The sequence below is a fragment of the Brassica rapa genome, chromosome A01, assembly GCF_000309985.2.
Source record: "Brassica rapa cultivar Chiifu-401-42 chromosome A01, CAAS_Brap_v3.01, whole genome shotgun sequence".
Taxonomy (NCBI): Eukaryota; Viridiplantae; Streptophyta; class Magnoliopsida; order Brassicales; family Brassicaceae; genus Brassica; species Brassica rapa.
The window spans coordinates 22,091,161-22,117,434 of record NC_024795.2 but is presented as its reverse complement, the minus strand read 5'-3'; the positions used below and the strand labels follow the sequence as shown (position 1 = coordinate 22,117,434).

General features: G+C 36.9%; 1 protein-coding gene across 2 annotated transcripts; it reads right to left on the bottom strand.

Moving 5' to 3' along the window:
* Positions 1 to 620: 620 nt before the first annotated feature.
* Positions 621 to 18,288, bottom strand: LOC103835244 (ELF3-like protein 2). Of its 2 annotated transcripts, XM_009111399.3 has the most exons (6): positions 17,324 to 18,288; positions 17,003 to 17,250; positions 16,300 to 16,847; positions 16,165 to 16,216; positions 9,873 to 16,074; positions 621 to 999 (listed from the first exon to the last, which is right to left on the bottom strand). In XM_009111399.3, exons 2-5 carry the CDS (start codon positions 17,222 to 17,224, stop codon positions 15,343 to 15,345), a joined length of 1,554 nt encoding a protein of 517 aa, XP_009109647.1. In that variant the 5' UTR covers positions 17,225 to 17,250; positions 17,324 to 18,288; the 3' UTR covers positions 621 to 999; positions 9,873 to 15,342. The 2 variants fall into 2 exon arrangements, with proteins under 2 accessions (XP_009109647.1, XP_033130653.1); XM_033274762.1 differs by having other exon boundaries at positions 16,300 to 16,850; positions 17,003 to 18,285.
* Positions 18,289 to 26,274: the final 7,986 nt, after the last annotated feature.

Sequence of the window (26,274 nt, the reverse complement as noted above, 5' to 3'; positions counted from 1 at the left end):
AATTATTTTTATATAATGTTCATTCCGCTCAAGGCGCGGATCTTAACCTAGTTGTTAATTAAGTTTGAAAAAGATATTAATTGAAACCCTTTTCAAAACTGTTAGTAGAATAGGTTCTTACTTCTTATGCTATTCGATATTATTAGATTAAATAATTGTGCATGAACCGACACAGATAAACAACATTCTTACGGAATGTGACATTCGTATTTGTAGTTATATGTACTATAATCACTTTAGGTACCTAGGTTCTCTAGAGCCATGATATTAAATATTAACCGACTCCCTAATCCTTGTACTAGTAGTCGCCAGTTCTCTTGGGTTCAAAATGGCGTATTATTTCACAATATATATAGCGATGAACCAACATTGAGTTGGCCTAGTGGTAAAGGGGTTGCGGCTGTAACTTCCGCTACTTGGGTTCAACTCACGGTGAGAGAGATTATTTACAATGCTTGGATTCCCGGCAAAGAAGTGAAAACACCTTTTTTTTACATATATAGCGATGAAATGTTTTAGTTCAATATTTCGATATAAAGAAGACAAAAAGTATAAGTCTTTAAGAAAGAAACAAAATTCTATTATTTTTATAAGAAGTGGAAAATATAGTTTCTCCCAAATTTTTTTTACTTAAGTACTCATGCTATTTTGTATTTATTGGTCTTTAAGACTTATCATCGTTAATTTTGTTACCTACTACAACATTTTTTCTAATCATCAAAGTCGTTTAACACGTCAACTACATTCATAAGGAGTGGTGAGTGTTATGGTCTTTGACGAATGTGTCGTAGATAATGGCTATTATGCTATGGTTTTAATTTTCAACGGATTGATATAACATGCGTCACATTTTAAATATAATGGGGTGAAGTTTGTTTTGATGATCCTACAAAGTTTGATAGAGATGGGGATGGTTTGAGATGGTATTATCAGAGAGAAACATACAATACTCTTATAGATCATAGATAAAAATGATGATCCACAAAATAAGATGTGTTCCTTATGAAAGATCTAGGATAACTAAAGTAAAGAACACTCAAGGATTTTCAAACACAAACTTGTTTTATTAAGAATCTTTTAGACAATCCAACAGGACTTAGTCTAATCCGAATGATACAACGTCTAACCTGACTTGTACCGGACCAATTCTCAATCTACCCAGTGCACTAACGATGACAGCTTCACCGTTTGCTAACCTAACGTCTGCTACTGAACAAACCTCAGAGCATGTAAAACAATTCTCAAAAGCGTAACCTCGACACCCTGTCAAGTTCCCTTTTTATATCCTATTCCCTAAGATATCTAATCTTCCTGATATCTCTCCAACAGACGAGATCTCTGATTGCTTCTCTCTGAAGCAATATCTCCGTAATGGTTATCTGCCACGTCATTAACTTGTAACGGCTTTGTTACGCGATATGTCACATACCGGTTCAACCGTGTAGCACTTGCTCTGCTCAACATTGAACCGGCTCCAACTTGGAGCTAACATTCTCCCCCTTTTTGTCTGAATGTGACACTCTCAGCATCCTGCACATGTTATAGCCCAAACAAGAATTCACAAGAACAAGAGCTCATAGAATACTAACTAATGGATACCATTAGTAACCGAATCAAAGCACATGTCATGAGTTACACTCCTAAGGATAATCCGATACATAATCCGAAAACATGAAATGAAACAAATTACATGACACAGGTTCTAAGTCTGTGTTTAGTTGTGCTGGTTCATCCATGCTGCTCAGCCACTCTCTGTGTCTTCATTCTCCCCTTGGAGTGGATATTCTCCCCCTGCAGAGATGCACATTAAGACAAAAACCATTAGATAGTGATCAAAAGCACATTTACCCCGCAAAGACATCTTACTCCTGAGCCTGCCGCGAATTCCTTTGAGAAAGGAGATTGCATGGTCAATGTCTTCTTCAAGATTAGGTTCCTTCGAATCCGCTCCAGAGCCAAGACCAGCTTTCTTGTCCTTGACAACCAGCTTAGGAAAGTCTGACTCTGCTTCATCACTATTGTCTGGAGGTATAGTGCGCTGAATTAGGATAACTTGCTGGATTAAGGTGGGCAAGATGATCCTTCTTTTCTTTTCAGTCTCGGTGTTCTCAGCCATCCTCAGGATCTGGTTGTAGATGAACTTTCCAAAGTTGAATCCTTTCCGAAGATGAAGCATGTAGACGAATCGGAGACGTTCAGCATTCATGGCTGTGTAGCTCATTGTTGGAATCCAGTTTGAGCACACTAGTTTGTACAACACTTGATTTGTAACTGTCAAGTACTTCGAGCTCATGTCTTCCCAACGTTTGATTCTGTTCCCAGAGAGAAGAGTGCAGACTTTGTCAAGTTTCTCCTTCATCCAGCTAGGGTCTTCCTCACAGTGCGGAATGCAGTACATTGTGTTGATCAAACTCGGAGAGAATTCTACCAACGATCCTCGTACGTAGACCGCAACTCCATCTCCTCTAGGTTCTGCATCCCCTAGATTGGCAACAAATTCCCGAACTACAGACGGCTGGAATGAATCAGAGTCACAGACCGTATAGAGTAGACCGGCGTCTGCAACTATCTTTTTAACATCTTGAAGATTCTTATCTGAGAGAGAGAGACACTGCTGGTGAATGAACTTCCTCGGTTTGAGACTGACATACTTTTCTCTAGCCTCTTGAGTCATGAATCGGGCTGACAAAGGTTTCTTTGATGGTCGCAGGAGATCTGGTTTCTCTTGATACAAACCTTGGAACGCAGTTCGACTGTTTTCATACCGGGTTTCTTTGGGAAGAATCTCTTCCTGCATGTCTTCTTCCTCTTCCGATGAGTTCTTTTCGGACAGAGACTCCACTTCGGGTTCGGAGTCCTCCGGAGGTGGAGTACATCTGATTCGGCGTTGGGATGATTTGCGTGGGTTCTTCCGAGAGCTGGAGACTGCAGTTTCAGGTACCTGTGTCGGTGGTTGAGCTGAGTTGGTATGGCGAGTGAGTCGCGAGCTTCGCCTTAACGGTTGCATGTTGTGGAGCTGTGAGATCGCCGACTTGGTGTGTTACACTAGAGGGGATCGCGTTTTACCTAAAAAGAACCCCTTCCACCCTGCAAACACACATTACTTGGCCCAAGATAAAATGGCCCATTAAGCAACATTAATTGTGAAAAGCAAGCTAGGCTTAATGATTCATGTTTTTCAATAGGTTACACTACCCATTATGTGTGTCACACACTCTCTTTACATGACACATTTGTGAGAGACCAGGTGAGCAACCATCAATAGATCATGAACCTGAGTGACCTGAGATTCGGATTACAAGGTTTTACGTACAGGGCTACTTACATAGAGTCTGTCACGATGGGCCAGTCACGGAAGTTCAAACTCATGCACAAATCTAACCACACATCAAGTCACCAGCAAAGTCTTCTAAGTATCCTGCTGAGCATACACCAATGAGTAGCTGTTTCTCAGCTGAGTAGCTGTCACACATCAGTTCCAACCGTTTGAGCCACACACACTGTTCCTGAGGTTACATTGCTGACACATTACCTGCCTCTCACTTCAAGCTCATCGGGAGGATTAGTCAACTTCTTATTTCCCCAGAGGTCAGACCATGTTTATGTTCAATCAGAACAGTGATCGGTGCCAGTTGAAAGTGTGGTAACACCCTGATCCAGACCGAGTGCTCGTCACACTGAACCATTGTTCTGACATCTGCCCAATCAAGACAGTGATCGGCTCCAGAAGCACGAGTATGGTTATACCCTGTTCCAGGACGAGTGTCTATCACGCTGGGCCTTGCTTACCCCTTCCTTTAATATTTTCTCTTTTGTGGGCACTTCACCATTTTTTTTTTTTTTCTTTTAGTTGTTTTCAGGTGTTTCTTGATCCACTCCAGACAGTGATCTTAGCTCAGACCGAAAATGCGGTGACATCCTGATCCGAGAAGAGTGTCTTTCTCCATGGGATATGTGTCAGCACCGTGTTCCTCAGGTCTGGTGTGAGTCTTTCAGCTAGTTGAATTTGTACGCTCAGGGTCTTGCTTGATGTGGACTCGATATGTGTTTATTTTTGTACATGCAGACCTTCCCAGCTGACCCCATGATGCTCTGTTCAGAGGTCTACGATTCCCAGGGCTTTTCGGAGCCCCAGGAAAGTGTTGAAATCCAGTGGTTTAGTGAAAATATCTGCAAGCTGATTCTCAGATGGTACATGTTCAATAACTATCAATTTTTGCTCAACCAGTTCTCTTACAAAGTGGTGTCGGAGGTCGACATGCTTAGTACGAGAGTGCTGCACTGGGTTTTTGGTTAGGTTAATAGCACTCATGTTATCACAATGAACAAGCATAGAGTCAGAGAGATACCCGTAGTCCACCAGCATTTGTCTCATCCAGAGTAGTTGAGTGCAACAACTCCCCAATGCGATGTACTCAGCTTCTGCTGTGGATAGTGACACACAGTTCTGTTTTTTGCTGTGCCAAGACACTAAGTTGTTCCCAAGGAAGAAGCACCCTCCAGACGTGCTTCTTCTGTCATCGACACATCCTGCCCAATCAGCGTCGCAATATCCTGCTAGATTCACATTAGTCTCAAATGTATAATGTAGACCAAACTCTAGTGTACCTTTCACATATTTGATGATTCGTTTGACAGCATTCATATGGGATTCTTTGGGTGAGGCCTGGTATCGAGCACAGATGCCCACACTGAGACAAATGTCTGGTCGGCTTGCAGTGAGGTACAAAAGGCTGCCAATCATGGCTCGATATAGTTTTTCGTCCACTCTAGTCCCTTCTTCATCTTTAGATAGTTTGGTTGTTGTACTCATGGGGGTTCTGGCAGTCTTGCTGGTTTGCAGACCAAATCTCTTCACCAAGTTCTTCGCATAGGTGCTTTGAGTAACAAAAATTCCATCATCCATTTGTTTGACTTGAAGCCCAAGGAAGTAGCTGAGCTCACCCACCATGCTCATTTCAAATTCCCTTGTCATTGTGTATACAAATTCATCAACTAGGGTCTTTGAAGTGCTTCCAAAGATGATGTCGTCGACATACACTTGTATCACCAGAATGTGTGAGTCTATCTCTTGAATGAACAATGTCTTGTCCACGCCTCCTCTCTTGAAACCGGAGGCGATGAGGAACTGAGTCAATCTCTCATACCAGGCTCTAGGGGCCTGTTTCAGACCGTAGAGAGCTTTCCTCAGTTTGTATACATGATCAGGGAAATGTGGATCTTCAAATCCCTTTGGCTGGCTCACGTAGACTTCTTCTTGGAGAAGTCCATTTAGGAAGGCGCTCTTGACGTCCATCTGATATAGTTTGATCTTCAGTTTACACGCAATTCCAAATAGTAGACGTATTGACTCTAAGCGAGCTACCGGAGCGAACGTCTCATCAAAGTCAACACCTTCTATCTGTGAATAGCCTTGTGCCACTAGTCGAGACTTGTTTCTGACCACATTGCCGTTCTCGTCAGTTTTGTTCTTGTGTAACCACTTGGTTCCGATAATGTTCGCACCGTCGGGTTTTGGAACTAAGTCCCACACATGTAGTCTTGTGAACTGTTCCATCTCCTCATGCATTGATGCAGTCCAGAATTCATCCTCCAGTGCCTCTTGTAGGTTCTTTGGTTCCGATAGAGAGATGAAGCATTCCACTTTTGCTAGCTCTGTGAGAAAGCATGCTAGCTTGACCATATCTTTAAAGTTTATTTGCTTCTTCCGAGTTAGGCGTTCATCATACACTCCTCCAATGACGTCGTCAGGTGAGTGATTCTTGTGCACATTGACTTCGGAAGGTATGATCTGGTCATCAATCTCAGAGATCTCTTCCTGAGGAGGAGTTAGTTCAGTATCTCCAGTTATTTCTTGTGTGACACACACGTTTCTTCGAGTTACACCTTCTTGATAGAAGCCAACTCTGTCATCAAAGACTACATTCACTTTGTCATCAATTAGCTTAGTTCTAGAATTATAGACACGGTAAGCTGAGCTATTTGTAGAGTAACCAAGAAACATCCCAACATCACTTTTAGCATCGAACTTCCCCAAATGATCCTTATCGTTCAGAATGTAACAGAGACATCCAAAAACATGGCAGTAGCTGAGGTTCGGTGTCTTTCCTTTGAAGATCTCATATGGTGTAGTCTTGGTCTTAGGCTTGACATACACTCGGTTGATGATGTAGCACGCTGTATTCACAGCTTCTGCCCAGAATCCAGATGGAACCTGATTACCAGCCAGCATTGCTCTGGCCATTTCTTGAAGTGTTCTGTTTTTCCGCTCAACGATTCCATTTTGCTGAGGTGTTCGTGGTGCAGCATACTGATGTTGTATGCCTTGATCCTCGCAGAACTTGTCAAACAGGTTGTTCTCAAACTCACCTCCGTGGTCACTGCGAATTTGAACGATTCCTCCTCCTCTCTCTTGTTTGAGTTGCAGAGCTAGAATCCGAAAGCTTTCAAGGGCATCTGATTTATGTCGTAGAAATCTTACCCAAGTGAACCTGGAAAAATCATCAACTAACACAAAGATGTATTGCTTTCCAGCAACACTTTCAGGTGAGATTGGACCCATAAGGTCTATATGAATTAATTCAAGGACACGTTTTGAGTTAATTTGAGATACCTGTTTGTGCTGAACTTTGATCTGCTTACCTTTGCAGCATGCACCACATATGCTATCTGTCTGTTCTGTGAGAGCTGGGACTCCTCTGACTACCTCAGCCTTCACGAGTCTTGAAAGACCATTGGTGTTCATGTGACCAAGTTTCTTGTGCCAGAGTTCTGTCTGTGATTCTTTAGCAGTCAGACATTGACTTGATGGTTTCCACATGTAGCAGTTGTTACCCGAACGATATCCACACAATACAAGATCCCCTCTGTCGTTTACTGCTCGGCACTCTTTTCTGTCAAAGATGACTTGGAGTCCTTCGTCACAGAGTTGGCTCACACTGATGAGATTGGCTTTCAGACCTTCGACATAAAACACATTTATGAGACGTGGGAGATCAGCTCTATCTGTCAAACCAACACCGAGTATCTTCCCTTGACCTCCATCACCGAAGGTTACTTTTCCACCTTGAATTTCTTCTACATTCTCCAGACATTCCAGGGTTCCTGTCATGTGCCTAGAGCAGCCACTATCAAAATACCATGGGAGATCAGTCTGCTTAGCGCTGTCAGTTGATGTGTATGCCACGTTTCCCACTATCATCTTATTACTCATGTCTTCATGTAGATGATCACAGTTCTGAGGAAGTGACATTTCATCATTGTGTTGTAACACAGCCACTTCATCAGATGGTTCCCAGTCTCGAATGAATGCAAGATTGCACATTATGGCTTTTCCTTCTCTCTGATCACTGATAGGAGTGGGTTCAGGTCCTGATCCAGTCGTCTCATCAGCGTTGATCCTTAGTGGTGAGACTCTGTTTCCATATTTTGGATACAGATCAGTCTTAGCGATCCACACATGTCCCACTTTGCTAGGTTCCATGAAGCATCTGCTGGTCCTCCAAGCGCGTTGAAGTTGATTTCTCATGAAATGACAGTTAGCGGCCTTATGACCTGTTTTGCAGCAAAACATACATCCATTCTTTCGTTTAGTGGAAGATACATTGAAGCTCTTTGTGGTTGTTGGATTGACGAAACCAACTGTCTGAGGTGTGCTTGAACTCGTCTGTTGAGAACCTTTCACAAACGTCACTCCTTGAGTCAGATCCTTTGACTGAGAACAATAACCTTGATATCCAAGTCCACGGCAGGTGGCTGGTGATTGTCCGACACTCAAAATGTGATTAAGTTTGTCAGATCCAGTGTTAAGCATCCTCACTTTCTTGTAGTTCTCACTGAGCTCGTACTGCAGCAGTCGACTCTTTTCTAACTCCTCATTCAGCAACAGCTTGGCTTGATCATATCTGGTCTCCAGGCCTTTTAAACGATGTGCCTGATCTGAGATGGTTTTCTCAAGAGAGTCTCGTCTCTCTTTTTCTCTGTTTTCAGCATCCACAGGAGTAATTTCATCACCTTTTGCCGGTTGTTCCAGTTCAAGAATGTTTACCTGAGCCTTTAGCATTGCTCGATCCTTGATCAGTTGAAGATTCTCAAGACTCAGCTCAGTGAATTTATCAAACAGAAGTCGGTACTCAGATTTGAGATCGGGGTTATCTCCTTCTGGTTCTATCTCAGATTCTGAATCTGTCATAGAGATTGTCTCACATGCGTCATCTTGGCCAACCAGAGCTACAAAGTTCATAAGTAGTTCTTCATTGTCACTGCCCTCCTCAGACTCTGTGTCGCTGAAACAGATGAGTGATTTGTCCTTTTTGAGGTTGTTAGGACACTCGCTCCTTGTGTGTCCATACCCCTTGCATTCAATGCATTTCAGTTCCTTTCTTTTGGTCAAGGGACATTCATTACGATAGTGACCGTAGCCTTCGCATTCATGACATTGTAGTTCCTTTTTACGGTTTCCTCTTCCTGAGTCATTTCGTGCGTTCGAGCGATCACTGTCTCTGCTCTGAAATCGGTTGCTAGACCTGTTCTGTCCCTTCTCAACCCGTTTAAGCATTTTGTTGAAGTTCTTAGCCATAAGACTCATGTTGTCCTCAATTCGTTTGACACGATCAATCTCCTTATTGTCTGCAGTAAAAGCAATTCCTTTTTGCTCTTTGGGAAGTCCTTCTGTTCGTTCAAGGTCATGAACTTTGAGAATCCCTGCCAGTTGATCAAATTTCATCTCATCGGTGTTGATTGCAATCTTCAAGACAGCTTTGTATGCCTCAAATCGAGGAGGGAGACATCTCAACACCTTTTTTACAAGTTTCTTTTCATTATACTTCTTTCCGAGAACAGAGGCTTCATTGGCTATGGAACTGATCTTTGAGATGAAGCTCCCAATTGACTCATCATCCTCCATACGTAGATTCTCGAACTTAGAGGCAAGATGGTCAATTCTAGTGCGTCTTACACTCGTGTTTCCCTCAAAGTGATTGATGAGTGTGTCCCACGCTTCCTTGGCTGATTCACATCCCTGAATGATTTTGAATTGATCAAGATCAACAGCTGAAAAGATCGTTGTGAGAGCCTTAGAGTTGAACTTTGATGCAGCCTTATCAGAGTCAGTCCACCTTTCCTTGGGTAAGGGTCCAATGGACTTGTCATCCATCACCATGGTGGGAACAGTCCACCCTTGTTCAACAGCAGTCCATGCGTCTTCATCTATCCCTCGAATGATATGTCTCATTCTTGCTTTCCAATGCCCAAAGTTCCCCTCATCCAACATGATAGGTTTTTGTAGTGCAACGAGTTCCTTCATAGTTTCCATGATTGTCGCAGGACCTCAACCTGTGTGTAGACTCAATGAGTCCACAGAGGTGACCTGCTCTGATACCAAATGAAAGATCTAGGATAACTAAAGTGAAGAACACTCAAGGATTTTCAAACACAAACTTGTTTTATTAAGAATCTTTTAGACAATCCAACAGGACTTAGTCTAATCCGAATGATACAACGTCTAACCTGACTTGTACCGGACCAATTCTCAATCTACCCAGTGCACTAACGATGACAGCTTCACCGTTTGCTAACCTAACGTCTGCTACTGAACAAACCTCAGAGCATGTAAAACAATTCTCAAAAGCGTAACCTCGACACCCTGTCAAGTTCCCTTTTTATATCCTATTCCCTAAGATATCTAATCTTCCTGATATCTCTCCAACAGACGAGATCTCTGATTGCTTCTCTCTGAAGCAATATCTCCGTAATGGTTATCTGCCACGTCATTAACTTGTAACGGCTTTGTTACGCGATATGTCACATACCGGTTCAACCGTGTAGCACTTGCTCTGCTCAACATTGAACCGGCTCCAACTTGGAGCTAACACCTTACTGATGGAACACGATGGATTTGAATTTGAGTAATTTCGAATCGCTACGAAGATGGGTTTTTGACAAACAATTAATCATGGTTTAAATTGTATGCATGAGTGACTAAAATGTTGGTAGTTTAGTAATAATGCGAGAATTTTTTTTCTGTGTTTGAAGTTTTAACAATCTTTGATTATTTTCTAAATTAGAAAATTTAAAAACTGATTCCAAGCTTTGAGATTATGACATAAACCTAGAGATTTTCAGTGATAACAAAAAAGTGTATGCATGAGTATTATTGTTCGTACATCCGAGTAAATATAGTGATAACCTTCTATATTACATTTTTCATAAATCATGTTTTCTTATCATATTGGTTGATTTACACGTAACATCTTCTCTATTGGTTTAATGCATACGTATCATTGTGATCATATGCCTAATTTCTGAAAATGTTACTGACATGGTTCAATAAATTTGTTTTTGGAAATAGGAAGATTGATAGATATATGAGAGATCCAATAGATAGTGCTAAGATACCAAATTTTTAATAATGGTCCACTTCTTAAAAATAAATAGGGCAAAAGATTTATAATCAAGAACTAAATTGGTTTAAAGTTGAACTGACAATGTTTAACTAAATGTGTTCAGCTATCATCTCTGAAATTGAAATTCCTCTTGTGATGGCCTCACCGTCTCATAGCTTATGACTTGTTTTGGTAATGGTCCACTCTTATTACATAACCAATTTCACATGTCTTGTGGGGACTGTGTTTCTCAACTCATGTTTTTTTTAATATAGTTGTTTTGAAAGTTTTGGTTGATCTCTTAAATTGTCAATGAGAAAATTACAAAGGTACTTAGTTTTCTTTGGGTAGTAATTATAGTATTTAGTATTTACATTGGAATTAACATGTTCTTTTTCTTTGTATTGAAAAGTAAAAACAAAATATAATAACATAATAACGTTGATTTTTGCATATGTATGTATAATCGTTCTTTGTTGACCTTGATCCGTGATTGACTCACAAAACAGATATCAATTCGAATATTTATTGTACTGATAAATTACTACAAGTGGAACAACTGCTATTCCTCTCACTGTTCTACATGTGAGTACATCACTATCAGTCCAATTTATTCTTATTATTATGGTTATCTCTTTAAATATAAGATATTTTATTAATGGATTCACGCTATTTGGGACCTCTGAAGAAAACCTTGAAAAACACAACACATACACGGTTTTTAGTTTTCTTGTCTATTAACATTCTAAATGATAACAAAACAATAATGTGAACGTTTCCAGGAATGAAAAATTAGGTAAAGAGAGAGTGAAATCAAGAAAAGAGAAGAGATTACATAAAGATCCCTCTAACATAAGGGGGATCTTTATTTTATTAAGAACACTCAAAGATATTACAAGGGATTCAAGAGACTCTTTAGGATTCAACTCTCTCAACTTACTTAGCTTTGTGGTTGTACCTACATGGAGACGAGACTAGCCTTGTACCTAATGATGTATGCCATATGCCAATCACTTCCTAGAGAAAGTTTAGTGATATGCTCTTCGCGTTGAAAGCTCGTGTAGTCGTGTTATCATCGTCGTCGTATTGACCCCACTTACCTGTTAAACATGTGTTAGAGGTGTTTTAAGGTTGACAAAAACAAGTATGTGAGCGTTTGTAAGCCTTTTTCAAAAAAAAAAGTATGTGAGCGTTGACATATAGTAATTTTGTGTGTATATATGTGTTAATTGTTATAATGGAAAGACCACTCTCTTGCTTGACCCATGCAACCTAATGCCTAGAGTCTGCGCTTCTGCCTTTGGTTGTCAACACTGAGATCAGATCATAGATTCCGGTCATGTTAGACGAAGCACCTATATAGGCAAAAGTGCTTTACTTGTTTGGAAATGATAACAATCATCAGAGATTCCGCTAGCTAAAGAGTAACAACACACATACTCGTGATTACACTTTCATTGATTAGGGATTTATTTGCAAGTAGCCTTCTCTCTATTATTTTACAAAATTCTCTAGGTCAGTGACTCACAAGGAAACTTTTGACTCCAACATATATAGAACTATTACAGCGCATTCCAAACTAGACGAGAAAGATATTCAGAAGGGGTTCTTTAGGTGAATATACCTCCTTGTTGGTTGCCTGTGAAAATTTTGGCTTTCTGATTACTCTCTCTTTTCCAGAAGAATCTCACAAACTGAACAGTCTAGTAACAGTTTAGAAGTAGCAGTAAGTTCAAAGTTCTCTCTGGAACATGTTGGTCATAAAGCCTATAAAAAAGGACTGAAGGGAACCAAGTAGTGCAGAAATGATAACCAGAGGCTAATCAAATAGGTGAACATGCCTTTCACATACATGCCTACACACTATAACAAGTGCAACACTTTAATGCCTGGAAAACTGATTGCTTAGTATCTATGCTTCAATTAGAGTGACAGTGGCTTTCTATTTCAGGTATAAAGCCTATATGCAGGAATATTTGGATAAATACGATAGTTACTGCTCCATTCACAAGATATTAGATATCTACATGTAGCTTTATGAACTCTTTTCTCATAAATCTCAGATTACTCGTGTTGTCCTAGTTTGGAGACATGCTTATCATTTGAAGAGGATGATGAATTATAAAATTGCTTGCTTGCATGTACGATTGAGATCTGAAGTGAAATTTGGAGACATGCTTATCATTTGAAGAGGATGATGAATTATAAAATTGCTTGCTTGCGTGTACGATTCGGATAATAATGAAAGACATGAAGATCTGAAATTTATCGCAGTATGCAATGTGTTTAAGTGAAGGAATAATAGCTCCACTTGGCCCCTCGATTGAATTTTATAGAAATAAGAGAGTAAGAAGAAGTGACGATCTATTATTTGGAAGGAATCTCCCCAGCTTATGTGCATTTTATCCAATTATGCCAGTTATCATTAGAATTGCTCATTATACTTGATGATGACTTTCCTATATATATGTTAATCTGCAGAGGCAAAAACGTTTTAAGAAGGTATTTGTTGTTCTCCATGAAGAATTGAAGGTGAGTTACAACAAAGATCCCCCTAAAACAATAGTTTATGCGTTCAACTTCCTCTGCATTTTTGCTTTGGATGTTTTGTAATAACAATGCATGTTGATTTACCTCTTGCAGCAACTGAAACAAAGAATGAAAAACTATGCATCATCTGACGGAAAAGATTGATGCAAACTCTTTAGTAAAGATGGACCTCATGCTCAGAGGTGAAAAGAGGAAATGATTATAGATATTTGCTCCATTTTAGGCAAATCATCTTCTTGTTAAAGGATTAGCTTCTTTTTTTTCTTCATTTTCTTTCATGTGAAATTAGAAATGATTCATAGTCCCAATTTTGTGTGAGTTGTAACCTAGGGGAGACCTCTCGTAGATTTTAAGGCTTATTTGAGTTGATGGTCTTTGGACCTGTTGATTACAGATATCATCTTTGGAATATTTATTCAGAATTCTTGAAGCGGGGACAAGACAATCGGGAGCTCAATTATCAGCTCTGAAAATTGGAATGAACTTTTAAATTTTCTAACTTGATAACATATTTTCTTAGAAAACAAATTCTAATAAATAACACAGAAACCACACCAAACTAAATAATTAAAAAGAAAAGAAAATCTCATCAAGCATTTCACTGGAAAACAGTGAGAATCTATTTACTGCATTATGCTTAGTTTACATAATTGTTTAATAAAAGGTTTTGTTTTGTAATAAAAGGTAGTCTCTCTAACTGAGACCATCAGTTACAAAGAAAGACCACCACATACCAAATATACCATATGTCTTTAAAGTTTTTTTAATGCTTTATTATGTTCTTTCTCCGACTTCTCTTGCATATAAGCTCTCTGTTTCCTTCCTTCCCTTTCAGTTTGTCGTAAGGTTTCTGTGCTCTAGCTTATCCTTTTTTTCTTTCACCTGAATCGCTCTGTTCCCGACGTTCTAGCTTTGCAGACCTTCCTCTTTGATTCGTTAGGCTTCTGTTTAGTTGGGTCTATGTGTTGGTAAATTTTGTACGAGTGCTTGCTTCTCGGATTATCTGTAGTAGCGACAGGTATTGGTTTAAGGCCGGTCTCGTTGATTCGGTGTTTCCTTCGTGTCTTCTGGTTAGAGTTCAATCCCTTCTCCGTCGGTCTTGGAGTCTTGTTCTAGTCACATGTGTGGTGTCTTCAGATTCCTGTCGCTCCATCTTTATCTTCGATGGGTATATCTTTGTTGTTTCAAGCGTTTCTTCGTGACGTGGTGTGTCTCTCTTGGAAAGGTTCTGGTTTGAGCAAGGAGGGACTTCTCTGCAAGTTCAGGGGTATTAGTTCTCGTCTTGTGGTTTCAGCCAAGTAACGAGTGGTTTTGTTGAAGATGGGTTCTCGTCTTAAGGTATCTCTCCAGCTTTATGCTAGCTTCCAGCTTCTTTGGGTGTTGATGAAGGTGGGCATTTGTGCTAGCTTCATGGTGGCGTTGATAATGTGATAGTGGTGGAGATGATTCTAGGTGAAAGTTGTGTTCAAAGTTTATGGCTCCGGTTTCTATCCGGCTTATAGCTCCTGTTTCTATCCGGCTTATGTATCTCATGGCCTTGGCTTAGGTCCCTTTTGTTTGATCATTCTATCTTTGTTTTGATGGGATGATGGTGTGTACTGAACTTGTTCACCTTTGGTGGTCAAATCAAATTTACAAATGACAAAAATAAAAGCTCTCTGTTTCCAAAAGTAGATACCAAACAAAGATGAGAGTTTCAGAGAACATTCCTCAATGGTTCTTGGTTTCTAAATGATGTGCTATTTTGGTTATTGGTTTTTATTTTGAAATGTTTTTTTTATTTTGAGTGTAGCTTTGTTTTTGCATGGACACAACTGATCATTGTTGTCTCCTTCTACATTGATATATATATATGGACAGAGGACTGGTATTGTTTAGTCTCTAAGCATCATAGCCTTGTTGTGAACAAACACAAATTACCCACAGAAGAAAGCAAAAAAACTAAGAGAGAAGACATGATTGAGGCAAATACTCGTTTTAGGATTTGTATACTAATTGTGAGAATGAAAAATATACAACCCCTTAAACTCGTATTTATACTACCTCAAAATCCGATATTCTTTTTCCCTTTATGATAACATCTTTATCTACTAAAGACATTTTGTCTGGCCCAACTAATGTGACTTTTTTACTAGTTCACTGAAATTTAAGTCAATTCCAGAGTTATAGTCTTCTTGTTTTATTGTTCTGGCATTTCCATAACCCTTCAAAATTGGAATGTTATTAATAGAACAAAAGAATCTATCATTTATTTGCTGTTTGTCAATACAATTTCAGTATAAGATGTGTGTATGCTTTATGTATAGTGACAGTATTGATTTACATCTTCTCATGAAGAGTAAATAGTATAAAATCTAAAGTATAAGAAGAAGAAATTATAAATAAAAAGAATGTGGAGAAAGTAAGAAAACTAACTAATCATATGATCTGAGTCCCTCCTTTCTTCCTGAATAGAACGGAAAATTCTTGCAGCAGATTCAGAGGCAGATGTTGAGTTATGAGGAATGGCTTTAATTGCACGAGACATTGGTTGCTGTTTCTGCTCATACTCATCAGTGTGATGTGTAGGCTCTGTAGGAAAAAGTGGAAGGACATCAAATTTATGCTTCTCTGGTGGACTTGAAGCTGTACTTCCATGTACCTCACTGTCATTAGACTCCTGAGACTTCTTTAACGAAAACGGAATCGCTTGAGTCATGTGGCTAGATGTGCTTGACCATCTTTGAAGCTGACCAAACGGGTTTGTCTGGTCAAGTACTGTTGTCCTCGGTGGGAAGCAGTTGTGGCTAAACTGAGTAGAAGCAGGGAGCCTGGAGGGCAAATCTTGTCCATAAATAGGAACCATGAAAGCTGAAGGAGGAGGAGGACATGGACCTGCGTATGGTTTATAGACCAGACCTTCTGAAGGAGACATTACAGGAACTAACCACTGGTTTCCTTGTGGAGGAAGTAGCTGTTGTTGCCAAATTGGGGTCATGAGCTCTTTGCTTATGAAAGGTAAAGGAATCTTTGGTTTCATATGCTCTGGATAGGCTTCGGTTACAGGTTTTTGATTCTCGGTGTTCGGTCTTTTAAACTTTGAACCACCATTGATCTTACTTTTGAGAACCAAGTTTGGCGACTTTGCAACCATTTTCTGAACCTGCATTTTGTTCAGGTTCATGGTGAGATCACATGAAAGCTGAAACGCATAGGAGAAGCATTGAAAAAATATAGTTATTAGCAGCTTTACCATTATCAGTCTATGCAGCTCAAAGACTTGAGTGGCAAAGATCTTCTGCTGGCTGAAAATATCAGCAGAAAATTTATGAATCTGGAATCATAGCAAAAGAGAGAGATTGATATAGCAAGTGAGACGGATACATACCTGATCATATAAGCTCTCATCTTCCAAAATCTCTTCTCACCTATCACTCTGGCAACATCATTAGAAGCTGCACTCATACCAGACAAAGAGTCTATTGCAGAGCAGTCTGAGGCTTCTTGCTCACGTGGAGGCACAGTTTTGGGGGTTCTTCTTCTATACAGTTGAGTTTTCATCACACTAAGAGACCCATTATTGCTTTCATCTTCCAAACATTGTAGTGGCAAAAGTAATTCTCGAATATCAAGATTGTTCAGGAGAGGTTTGAAACCAGCAGCTTCTCCTCTTGATTTACTGGTACAGCTACTATGAAACTGTAGTGACAAATCTGTGTTTGCTTTTGGATCTGTCTCCGGGAGTCTAAAAACAGGAACCTTAAGAGAATCCAAGTTGGTAAGGTTGTACTCATTTTGTTTTATTGAACTAGGTTTAACTGATGATCCTCTAGGACTTGGATAAATCATGCCTTTTTTATCCACCTTCCCTTCAAGATTTGATGCTGGAGAAGTGTTGTAGGTTGGTGATAACTGATTCATTTCAGGTCGATCAGTCTGCTGAAAAAAATAAAAAAAGTTTCAACAAGAAGTTATATTCAATATGGACAATGCTCATTCTGTTTTGATCAATGCTTCATCTCACCAAGAGTATGCAAATGGCACATACATAATCAAGAACTTGAAGATTAAAAAGTGAGCAAATAACTCACGAGACAAGCGTTGTTGGCTGGAGGAGGAAGAGACAGTGAGAGAGTGGAAGGAGAATCAGAGATCTTGTCGGTCGGAGATGGAAGAATGTAATGTTTATATGGAGACATTGTTTTGCCATCAAATGGCTGAGACAAGCCTCCTCGTTCAGTATCATTCACATGAACCCTTGGGAACAATGGAGGAATTGTTATCCTCTTCGCCTCATCTTTCATTCCTCCCATTTATCTTCTTCTTGGTCTTCTTCTCCCTACGATTAACCAAACCATATTAATACCTTTCCCCACACGTAACCTCAAGAAAGAACAATAATGATTGGTTACCTTCTGAAATAAGTCAAGATCAAATAATACTTTAGATCGAAAAGAGTATTATTTCTTTACTAATTAGATGGGAAAGCTAAATCCACCTGAAAGAAACAAATCTTATGAGAGAAGATCAAGAAGAGCATAAGCAAAAAAGAAGATATTATGTTTGTGTCGCCCCACAATGGATTCTATACGAGGGGGACGACAAAACACTTCTAAAGGTTTGTGTGTGTATGTGTATGTGTGACTCTGCGATCATGTCTGGTTCCTTCAAGTAAAGATCCCTAACTCGCGGGAACTCGGGTTTCAGATAAACGTGGCGGGTTTTGGTTTGTTAGGTCCGAGTGGTAGGAGAAATGGCGTGTGGGAGGAGTTGTTCGTGTGACTCGGTCTCTTTACATAACACAGCCACATGTTTTCAATCTCTCTCGTGGCTAACTTAAACTTCATCCTCTCCAGAAGAATCTAATTTGGGACTATTTTTTAGCGGAAATATCTGTTTCTGATCACAATCATCTGACACAAAAATGGAGAGAAGAAGCGTGTTTGGTCGGAATGTGTCTGTTCCCGGTTTAGACGGACCGGAAATAAATGTTTTAGCAGAAAACCAAAGCGTGTTCGGTCGGAATGCGCCAATTTGGGCCACGACGTCTCGTGGTTTTGTCAAAAGTTAACGTGTGGTATAAGTAAGAATCGAGTATATTGAGGCCCAGCAGTTGCGGGAGTTTGCGGATACGGCTGGACAAATAAACTAAACCCGAAAACCTGAACCGAACTCGACCCGATAAAAATGAATCTGAACCGATCTGAACCTGACATAAAAACCGAATGGATCTTGTTTTATGGTATTTCGGGTATTATTCGAACCAAACCAAACCTAAATGGATACCCGATAGAACCCGAAACATTCAAAATTTCCAAAAAGAACTTGTACCAAACATGATCTCAATTCCTAATATGTATTCAAAATATATTGAACATCTAAAATAATTATCTATTATATGAAGATTGATGGTTGAAGGTGGCGGTTGAAGTTTTTAGATTTGGGATTTGTTTTCATTGAATAATGTTTTTCATGAGAACTTGATTTTCGTTTCATGTTTTCATTTATTTGGTTTTCTTTCGATCAATAACTATGTTTACCTTTCACTTGATTTTGAATGATCACATTTGATGTTTTTTTTTTTGAACCGATTTTATTTATGTTTTGGTTACAAAATAGGTAGAAATCAAGTATTTTAAAACCAAAGAACCGATTTTAGTTACTTTTTGGTTACAAAGTAGATATAAATCAGGTACATTTAAACCGAAGAACCGATTGGGAGCCGATCCCGAAAGTACATCGGGTTGTACCAGTTCTTTGAAGATTTACTAAACCCGACCTGAACCCGATAGAACCCAAACCGAATTTTCATATAACCCGAATGGGGCTGATTTTGATAAACCCGAAAACCCGAAACCCGATTGGACTAAACAAAACCCGATTGGAACCCCGAATGCCCAGGCCTAGTGTTTGGTATGACTAGCACAACGTTTGAAAATTGTTGCATTTGCGGGATATTTGTGACTGGTTGATTATAAGATATTGCAGCTATTTAATAATAAATTACCAATATTACCATATTATTATATTATAAAAATATAAAAACATACTATTGTAAAAAAATATAATAATTATCAATATAATATGATTAATAATAATATTATGTTTATTTAATTAATTTTTAAAAAATTAGCTGAAAGTATAATTTTAATAATTTTTTTGAAGATTTAAATTAAAAATTTTAAAAGAATACTTTGTTTCGTTTTATATATGGTATATCTTTATATATATATATGCATATTAATTTTTAAAATTTTAATGCATAGTTAGTTTAAAGTGTTTATAAAACAATTTATTATACTGTTTGTTAATTTAAAATAATATATAAAATATGTATATGTTTTTATTTATAATATTTCAAAATATTTTTGAAAATAATTTTATATTTATTTATCCACTCCTGCCGCAACCGCAAATGTTAGTTGAAACCAACTTTTGATTTTATGAGGTTCATAGCGGTTTGAAGCGATTTGTAACGGTTTCTATGATTGTTTCAAAATGCTGTCAACCTCTACCAACCGCAAAAGCTGCATTTGCGGATGGTAGCGGAAAAACAAGTCATGCCCTGAGTCGCACACATTTTTTATTTATATTCTAATTGGATAAAATCAGAATATTTTAAATTTTAAAAATATCTATAAATAGTTATGGGGGATTTATCAAATATATCTCAAAGCTTGATTTTAAATGCAAAACTATACCCAAACTTGAATCAAATTCAAAACTAACCTAAAAACTTTATGAAATTACAGCTAGCCCCTTGTGACCAAACAAAAAAACATAACTTATTTGTACGAATATATCCCCGGAAATTCGTCTGAGTCTTGTGAGATATTGTAAGTCGTCTAGACGATTTCTAGGAAAGTCTTCTGGTGAAGTTGATATTAAAAATTATTTATAAAAAATAATAAAAATATTTTGACAAGTGAAAAATTAAAATCATATAATTATAAACAGTTTTAAGTGATATAAATTAAGATATAATAAAATTGAATTGTTTTCAACATAGACGAGTGAAAGTAGTGACTCATGATATTCTTTGGTTTAGGGTTTGGCAATATATGTTGTAGTATTGTATGTATTCTTAGGATTAGATTTTAGAAAGCTTAAATTTTTTTTTGAAAAATTAAATTTTTATGTATATGTGTTTACTTTTGTGTATAGGAAACACTTTTAAGTTAAATTTGATTTTGTGAAGTGTTTAGTTAGTTAATTTAGTTTAGGGGTTATGTTTAGCGTGGTGATTAGTTATTTGAGTTTAGGGTAATTTGTTATTTGAGTTTACTATTTATATTTAGGGTCTAGACGATTTCCAGGAAGTCTTCTAGTGATTAGTATTTTATCAGTTAGAAGACTTCCCTGAAAGTTTTTTAACTCCCGTTAAAAATATTTTAGTTTCCCGCTAAATATATTTTAGTCTTCTATTAGAAGACTTACTTGAAAGTCTTGTGAATCGAAAAAATTAACTTTATTAGAATTTTTGCTTTCCTTTATGAAGAAAATATTTTAGTCTTCTATTGTGATTTGGCTATAATATGTATCATATGTAGAGTAGAATCCTAGATAGTGGGTGAGAAATCTATTCTTCTCCACGCATAGCATCAGGTAATATGTAGAAGAGGTTATGACATATAAACAAGATAAGATAAAACATAGAGTTAGTACTAGAATGTGTAATCGAGCTTTAGGTAGACTATTGATATCTTACCATAATACAACCGAACGAAATATAACAAAGGTAGAATATATAAGAAAGTTTTGTTTGTGTTATATACCAAAGATAGATCAATGTATTATACTTAATATCCAATTTCTATACTAAGCAGATGATCAAAATGTGTGTTCTACCATCAGGTAGGACATAAAATAAAATATGATTTTACTATATTTTTTAAAAAAAGTAAAACATATAAATAATCATACTTATGTTTCTAATAGTTTTTATACTTTTTGAACCTTTTAAAACTTAGTTTTTACACTGCAAAAGAGTATTCAAAAATGACCAAAAGATCAAAAGTCCTAATGAGACAAATAAAAATTGAGTGTGTCCCTTTTGCTAATTCTCCCTTTTTTCAATGTTTGGAAATTACTAAAGAGTTAAGAATGTTTGAAGGCGTGCGTCTTGAGAATATAACTCCAACCAGACTCATACACTCTGCAATGCTCACCACATGCATCTCTCTACCTCCTTCTCTTTTTATTCTTCTTTTTTGTCTTTTGTTTTTGTCTTCTTTTTTTTTGAACAACTTGTCTTATGTTTTTTGTCTTTGTTTTATTTCATCTAAAATCGCCTTATGTTGTTCCTTTTGATAGAAGTTGTTCCTTTGATAGATGTGCTGTTTTGTCTCGGTTATAATGGGTTGAAACCTGGCCTGATTCGATCAGTTGGACCGGTAAACCCACAACCCATTAACTAGTCCGGTTTGGCTAACTTCAAACTGGGACGTTCTTATTTGTTTACATCCAGAGGTCTCAAGAAAGAAATCATCACGAGTTATGAAATATTAACCTAATTATGTGCTCTGCCTGTGTTATAACTTGTCCATAATGTGTTCGATCTATTATTCGCAAGACTGAGATATACAAACATATGGATGGGTGTTCGGGCACCCATTTGAATTTGGTACGGTTCTATTCAGATTTCAGATTTTCGGGGTTAGAACTTTTAGTTTTATTAGAATATTTACAAGTTTCGGTTTTAGCTCCATTAGGATTCTTACGGGTTCGGTTCGAGTTCGAGTTCGAGTACCCTTTTAAATATAAAAAGAAACGTAAAATTAAATAAATATTTTTAAATCCTAAAAATAATAATATGTAGCAGAAAATTTTAAATAATGTAGGACTAGATAATTAAAATATGAAAATTGGTTCAATTTGGATATATGGATGGAGAAAAGTGTGTATTTTGGATATTTCCAGTATTCTGAGAATTTTTGGCTATTTTTAGATATTTACTTGTGACTATATTTGGTAATTTTTAATATTTTCATGCATTTTGAATATTTTGAAAATATGAAATCAGAAATAATTAATATATTTAAATATATAGTTAAAGTTAGGATATCTATGGGTTTCAAAAATATTTCGGTTCAAGTTGGGTTTGGTTCCGGTTCTCAAAATCTTAAAATTTTAGATGCATTTGGATATTTAATCAGTTTTGGTTCGAGTTTGATACTTAAAGTATATGACATGTAACTTAGTGGTTTGTGTTAATGTCTGTGATTGTATCAGTTCAAATCCGCCATGTAACATTTATTCAATAAGAAAAACGAAAAACAGAAACGGTTTAATTGATTAAACTACAACAAGTTGTACATTTTAAAAAGTCTCGTAATGAAGGCCTATTGCAACTCCGCTAATGCAAGGGATTAACTGATTAAGGCCCATCATATAACGGTTATTACGTCATAGCACAATGTATTAATTGTGTTGAGGTTAAATTGCCATCGAAGTAATGAAACAATCGGAGATGCCACCGACTAGGATTGATAGTTTGTTATGGAAAGGGTTCATCTATAACGACAAACATCTGAAGTCAAATATATAAATTGAAAGATTTGGTAGAAAAAATATAATCCTTAATTTATTTAATATCATAAAATGAATCTATCAAGTTGGCTCCCAACAAACATGAAACTCTAAATTTAATTGATTAAAAACATTGACAACTGATTTAAAATCATCACTAGATTTTAATCCGCACATCCGTGCAGGTAACATTTCATTTATAAGTGTAAAATTTTATATTATTTTGTATATAATAATTTATAAAAATATATTGCTGTCATTTTAAAAATAACTAAATAGATGATATATATTTCTAAATATTAAAATTTATCATATGTTAACAATTTTTTTTTGTAAAAATTATTACATAATTTATGAATATTAATCATTTTAAAAGGTGAATGATATTTTAGTCACTTTAAACGGTGAATGATATTTTATTTATTTATCTTAATATATTGATTTACCAATTCAACATAATTTTAATATGTTAGCAAAAAAACATAATTTTAATATGTAATTCATTAATTAATTCTATTTTAATATAATGTAGAATATACTTATAAAATTTATAAATTAGCAAAAAATTTCATTATTTTATTTATAATAAAAAATTTAATTAAAATTAATTTATAATAATATTATACTACTAATCGTGAAATTAATCAGTGCATTAATAAAAGAATATTTAAAATTTTAAAAAGATTTTGTTAGATTTTTCTCAACAGATTTTTTATTCCTAAAACTAAAATTTAAATTTATAGTTAAAACAGATTTGTTATTAATATCCTTATAATTATTTAGAAATGTTATATATTAAATAAACTAATGTAAACAATAAAAAAATTATTTGAATATATGGACCTAGAGTTTTACTATGACTATTTTGTAGTAGATAAAAATAGTATTTCTCTTTTAATAGAGAAGATTCAAATAACGGTAGATTTTGTTTAAATGTAATATTTATTAAAATATATTATTGGATAACACCCCCTGATATCTATAATTTTCTCAGTAAATAAAATAATAATAATATTTCTATTTTTTTAAACTATATAATAATAATAATCAAAAGAAAAGTCAGGATTCGATGAGGTTTGCAAGCTGGGGAGATAAAAATGGTCGATCATGCTTGTTGACTTTTTCGTTGCACGGTTATGGTATTTATTTGCTTCCATGACGTTTTAGACAAAGTATGTTCCTGTGAAACAACCAATTTCTGGAAAGCTTAACATAACGTTAACTACTCTTTATATCTTTGTATAAATCCGATATTTTGGTCCTACTAATCATTAGTATTCCAAGAGAAAATCCTCCAAAAATTCTTGTACAAAACATGGTCCGGAATCAAATCCAACAACCTTATGAGTAACACAAAACACATGTCCATATATGAAAATATAAATAAATCAAGAACAAGTATCTTTTCAAATCAGATGATTCACATTTGATGACGAAAGATGAATATTTTTTTGCTTTATCAACTTGACAACTTCTTATGATACACCTCTGCATAATCATATATACTTTTTAACATATCCAGCTTAGTTTGCTTGAAACTTGTAGTATTTTCAAACATATTATCCAATGTCTTCCATGCTTTCTGAGCTGAAGCACATTGAGAAATCAACTTGAAGTAGCTTGCATCAATAACATTGTAGATTGAAATCTTGGCCTTAGAGTTGCAACTTGAAGCCTTCTTCTCTGCAGCAATCCACTGATCTCTCAGCCTCAATATAACTCCAACAAGCTTCATCAAAACCACTGATAAAGGCTTACATAAGTACCTTCCAATATCCATAATTGGATGAATCAAGACAGGTGATCTTGTCATAGACGTTTTCTCATGATATGCCTCCATAAAAAACTATGTCCTTTCTTAACCAGTTTATGTTCTCATTATTCTTGATCTCACCAGTAACTTAGGTGACCTCCTCTTATACCAATTGTAAGTAGTGAAGTCAGACTAAAAATACAAAAATAAATAAGATACACGTTTTTATTTTTTCGAATTCACTAGAACAAGAAAGAAAATATAACAAATTCGTTAACGCATAAATCAGGCACAACCCTCCTGAAATACCGTCCTTTTCTATTACAAGAACTCTTTAGGATAATCCATATCCTAAGTTAAGACTCCTCTTAGAGCCTAGACTTCAATCTTCAAACTCGGAAATCTGTCAGCAAGTATTTCAATACCCAAAGCACAACACCAACTCCAAAAGCTTCATCATACAAGCACCGAACAAATATCTCTCGGTTTTCTTATTTTGCAGAGACACTTTTCTTCATATATGCACGTCTTCTTTGTATACGATTACCAAAACTTACTCCAGAAGTTCTTACAAAGACAACTTAAACAACTTTTTTTTTTCTTAAAGAATAACTCCTTTGTATTTTCTTTTGAAGTAATATCATTTACATTTAATGTAAACCTTCTAATAAATGTATTACCCTATTTGTAAGCTTAATAAATCCATAGACATCACAAAAGACGAAGTCCAACCAAGTTCATCTTCATGACACACGCATGTACTACCGGTACAAAATATACATTTCACAAGAGACATGTCATATTTGTAAAATTTGTAGATTTTTTTAACTCAAGATTCGATAGCTACACTCATGTTGTAATCATCCTCAAAACTCAATATTTTGTGGCTGCAATGAGATTCAAATTGTTGAATTCGTAAGTTGGATCCACCTTGTTTGCCCACAATAAAGATTCAAAATTGGTGTTTCCATAATTCATACTCGCTCACATTTGATACTAGTCCATATATTGTGTAAATGGTGAATCTTATATATTACAGAGAAGGTACAGAGTAGCTTATATACATGATGAGAGACTAGGGTTTATACAAAGTAGTTAATGTACAGAATATTTACTATCCTTAAGCTATGAAGATTCTCATATCAATCATTTATATGATTGATCCTTAATACGCCCCCTCAAGATGGAGGGGGGTGACGCCACTCCAATCTTGTTGACCATAGTTGTGAACGCAGGTCAAGAGAGAGGCTTTGTCAAGACGTCCGCAAGCTGATCTTTGGTGGAGACATGAACAACCCGAAGAGCTCCAGATTGCACCTGTTTCCTTATGAAGTGATAATCCAATGCCACATGCTTCATTCTTGAGTGAAAGACAGGATTAGCACATAAATATGTGGCACCCACATTGTCACAATAGATGGTAGGAGGTTTGTCAAATGGTATCCCCAGCTCGTGTAGCAGGGACGCAATCCAGATGAGTTCAGAGGATGCATTGGCAACAGAGCGATACTCTGCCTCGGTAGATGATCGAGCAATGGTGTTTTGTTTCTTTGAGGACCATGAGACTGGGTGATGACCAAGATAGACAAGATAACCATTTGTGGAAATGTAATCATCAGCATCTCCCGCCCAATCTGCATCCGAAAACGCGTGGAGAGCTTTAGAGTTACCTCGTCGAAGCATGATCCCTTGATCTGATGTTCCCGCCAAATAGCGTAGCGTGCGTTTCACGGCATTCCAGTGTTCAAAGGTAGGAGCGTGCATGTATTGTGAGAGCCGGTTGACTGCAAAGGAGAGGTCAGGGCGAGTAAAAGCAAGGTATTGGAGACTCCCTACTGTACTTCGATACTCTGTGGGATCCTGAAGTCGTGTTCCCGAGTGTAGAGTGAGTTTAGGTGACGTCGCCATCGGTGTCGACACAGGCTTAGCACCCACCATGTTTGTCTTTTGTAGTAAGTCGAGTATGTAACGACGCTGGGAGAGATGAAGGCCAGTCGAGCTCCTTGTTGCTTCAATGCCAAGAAAGTAGTGTAGTTCTTCATGATCCTTAACCGAGAATCGTGAAGCAAACGCGTGTAGTGT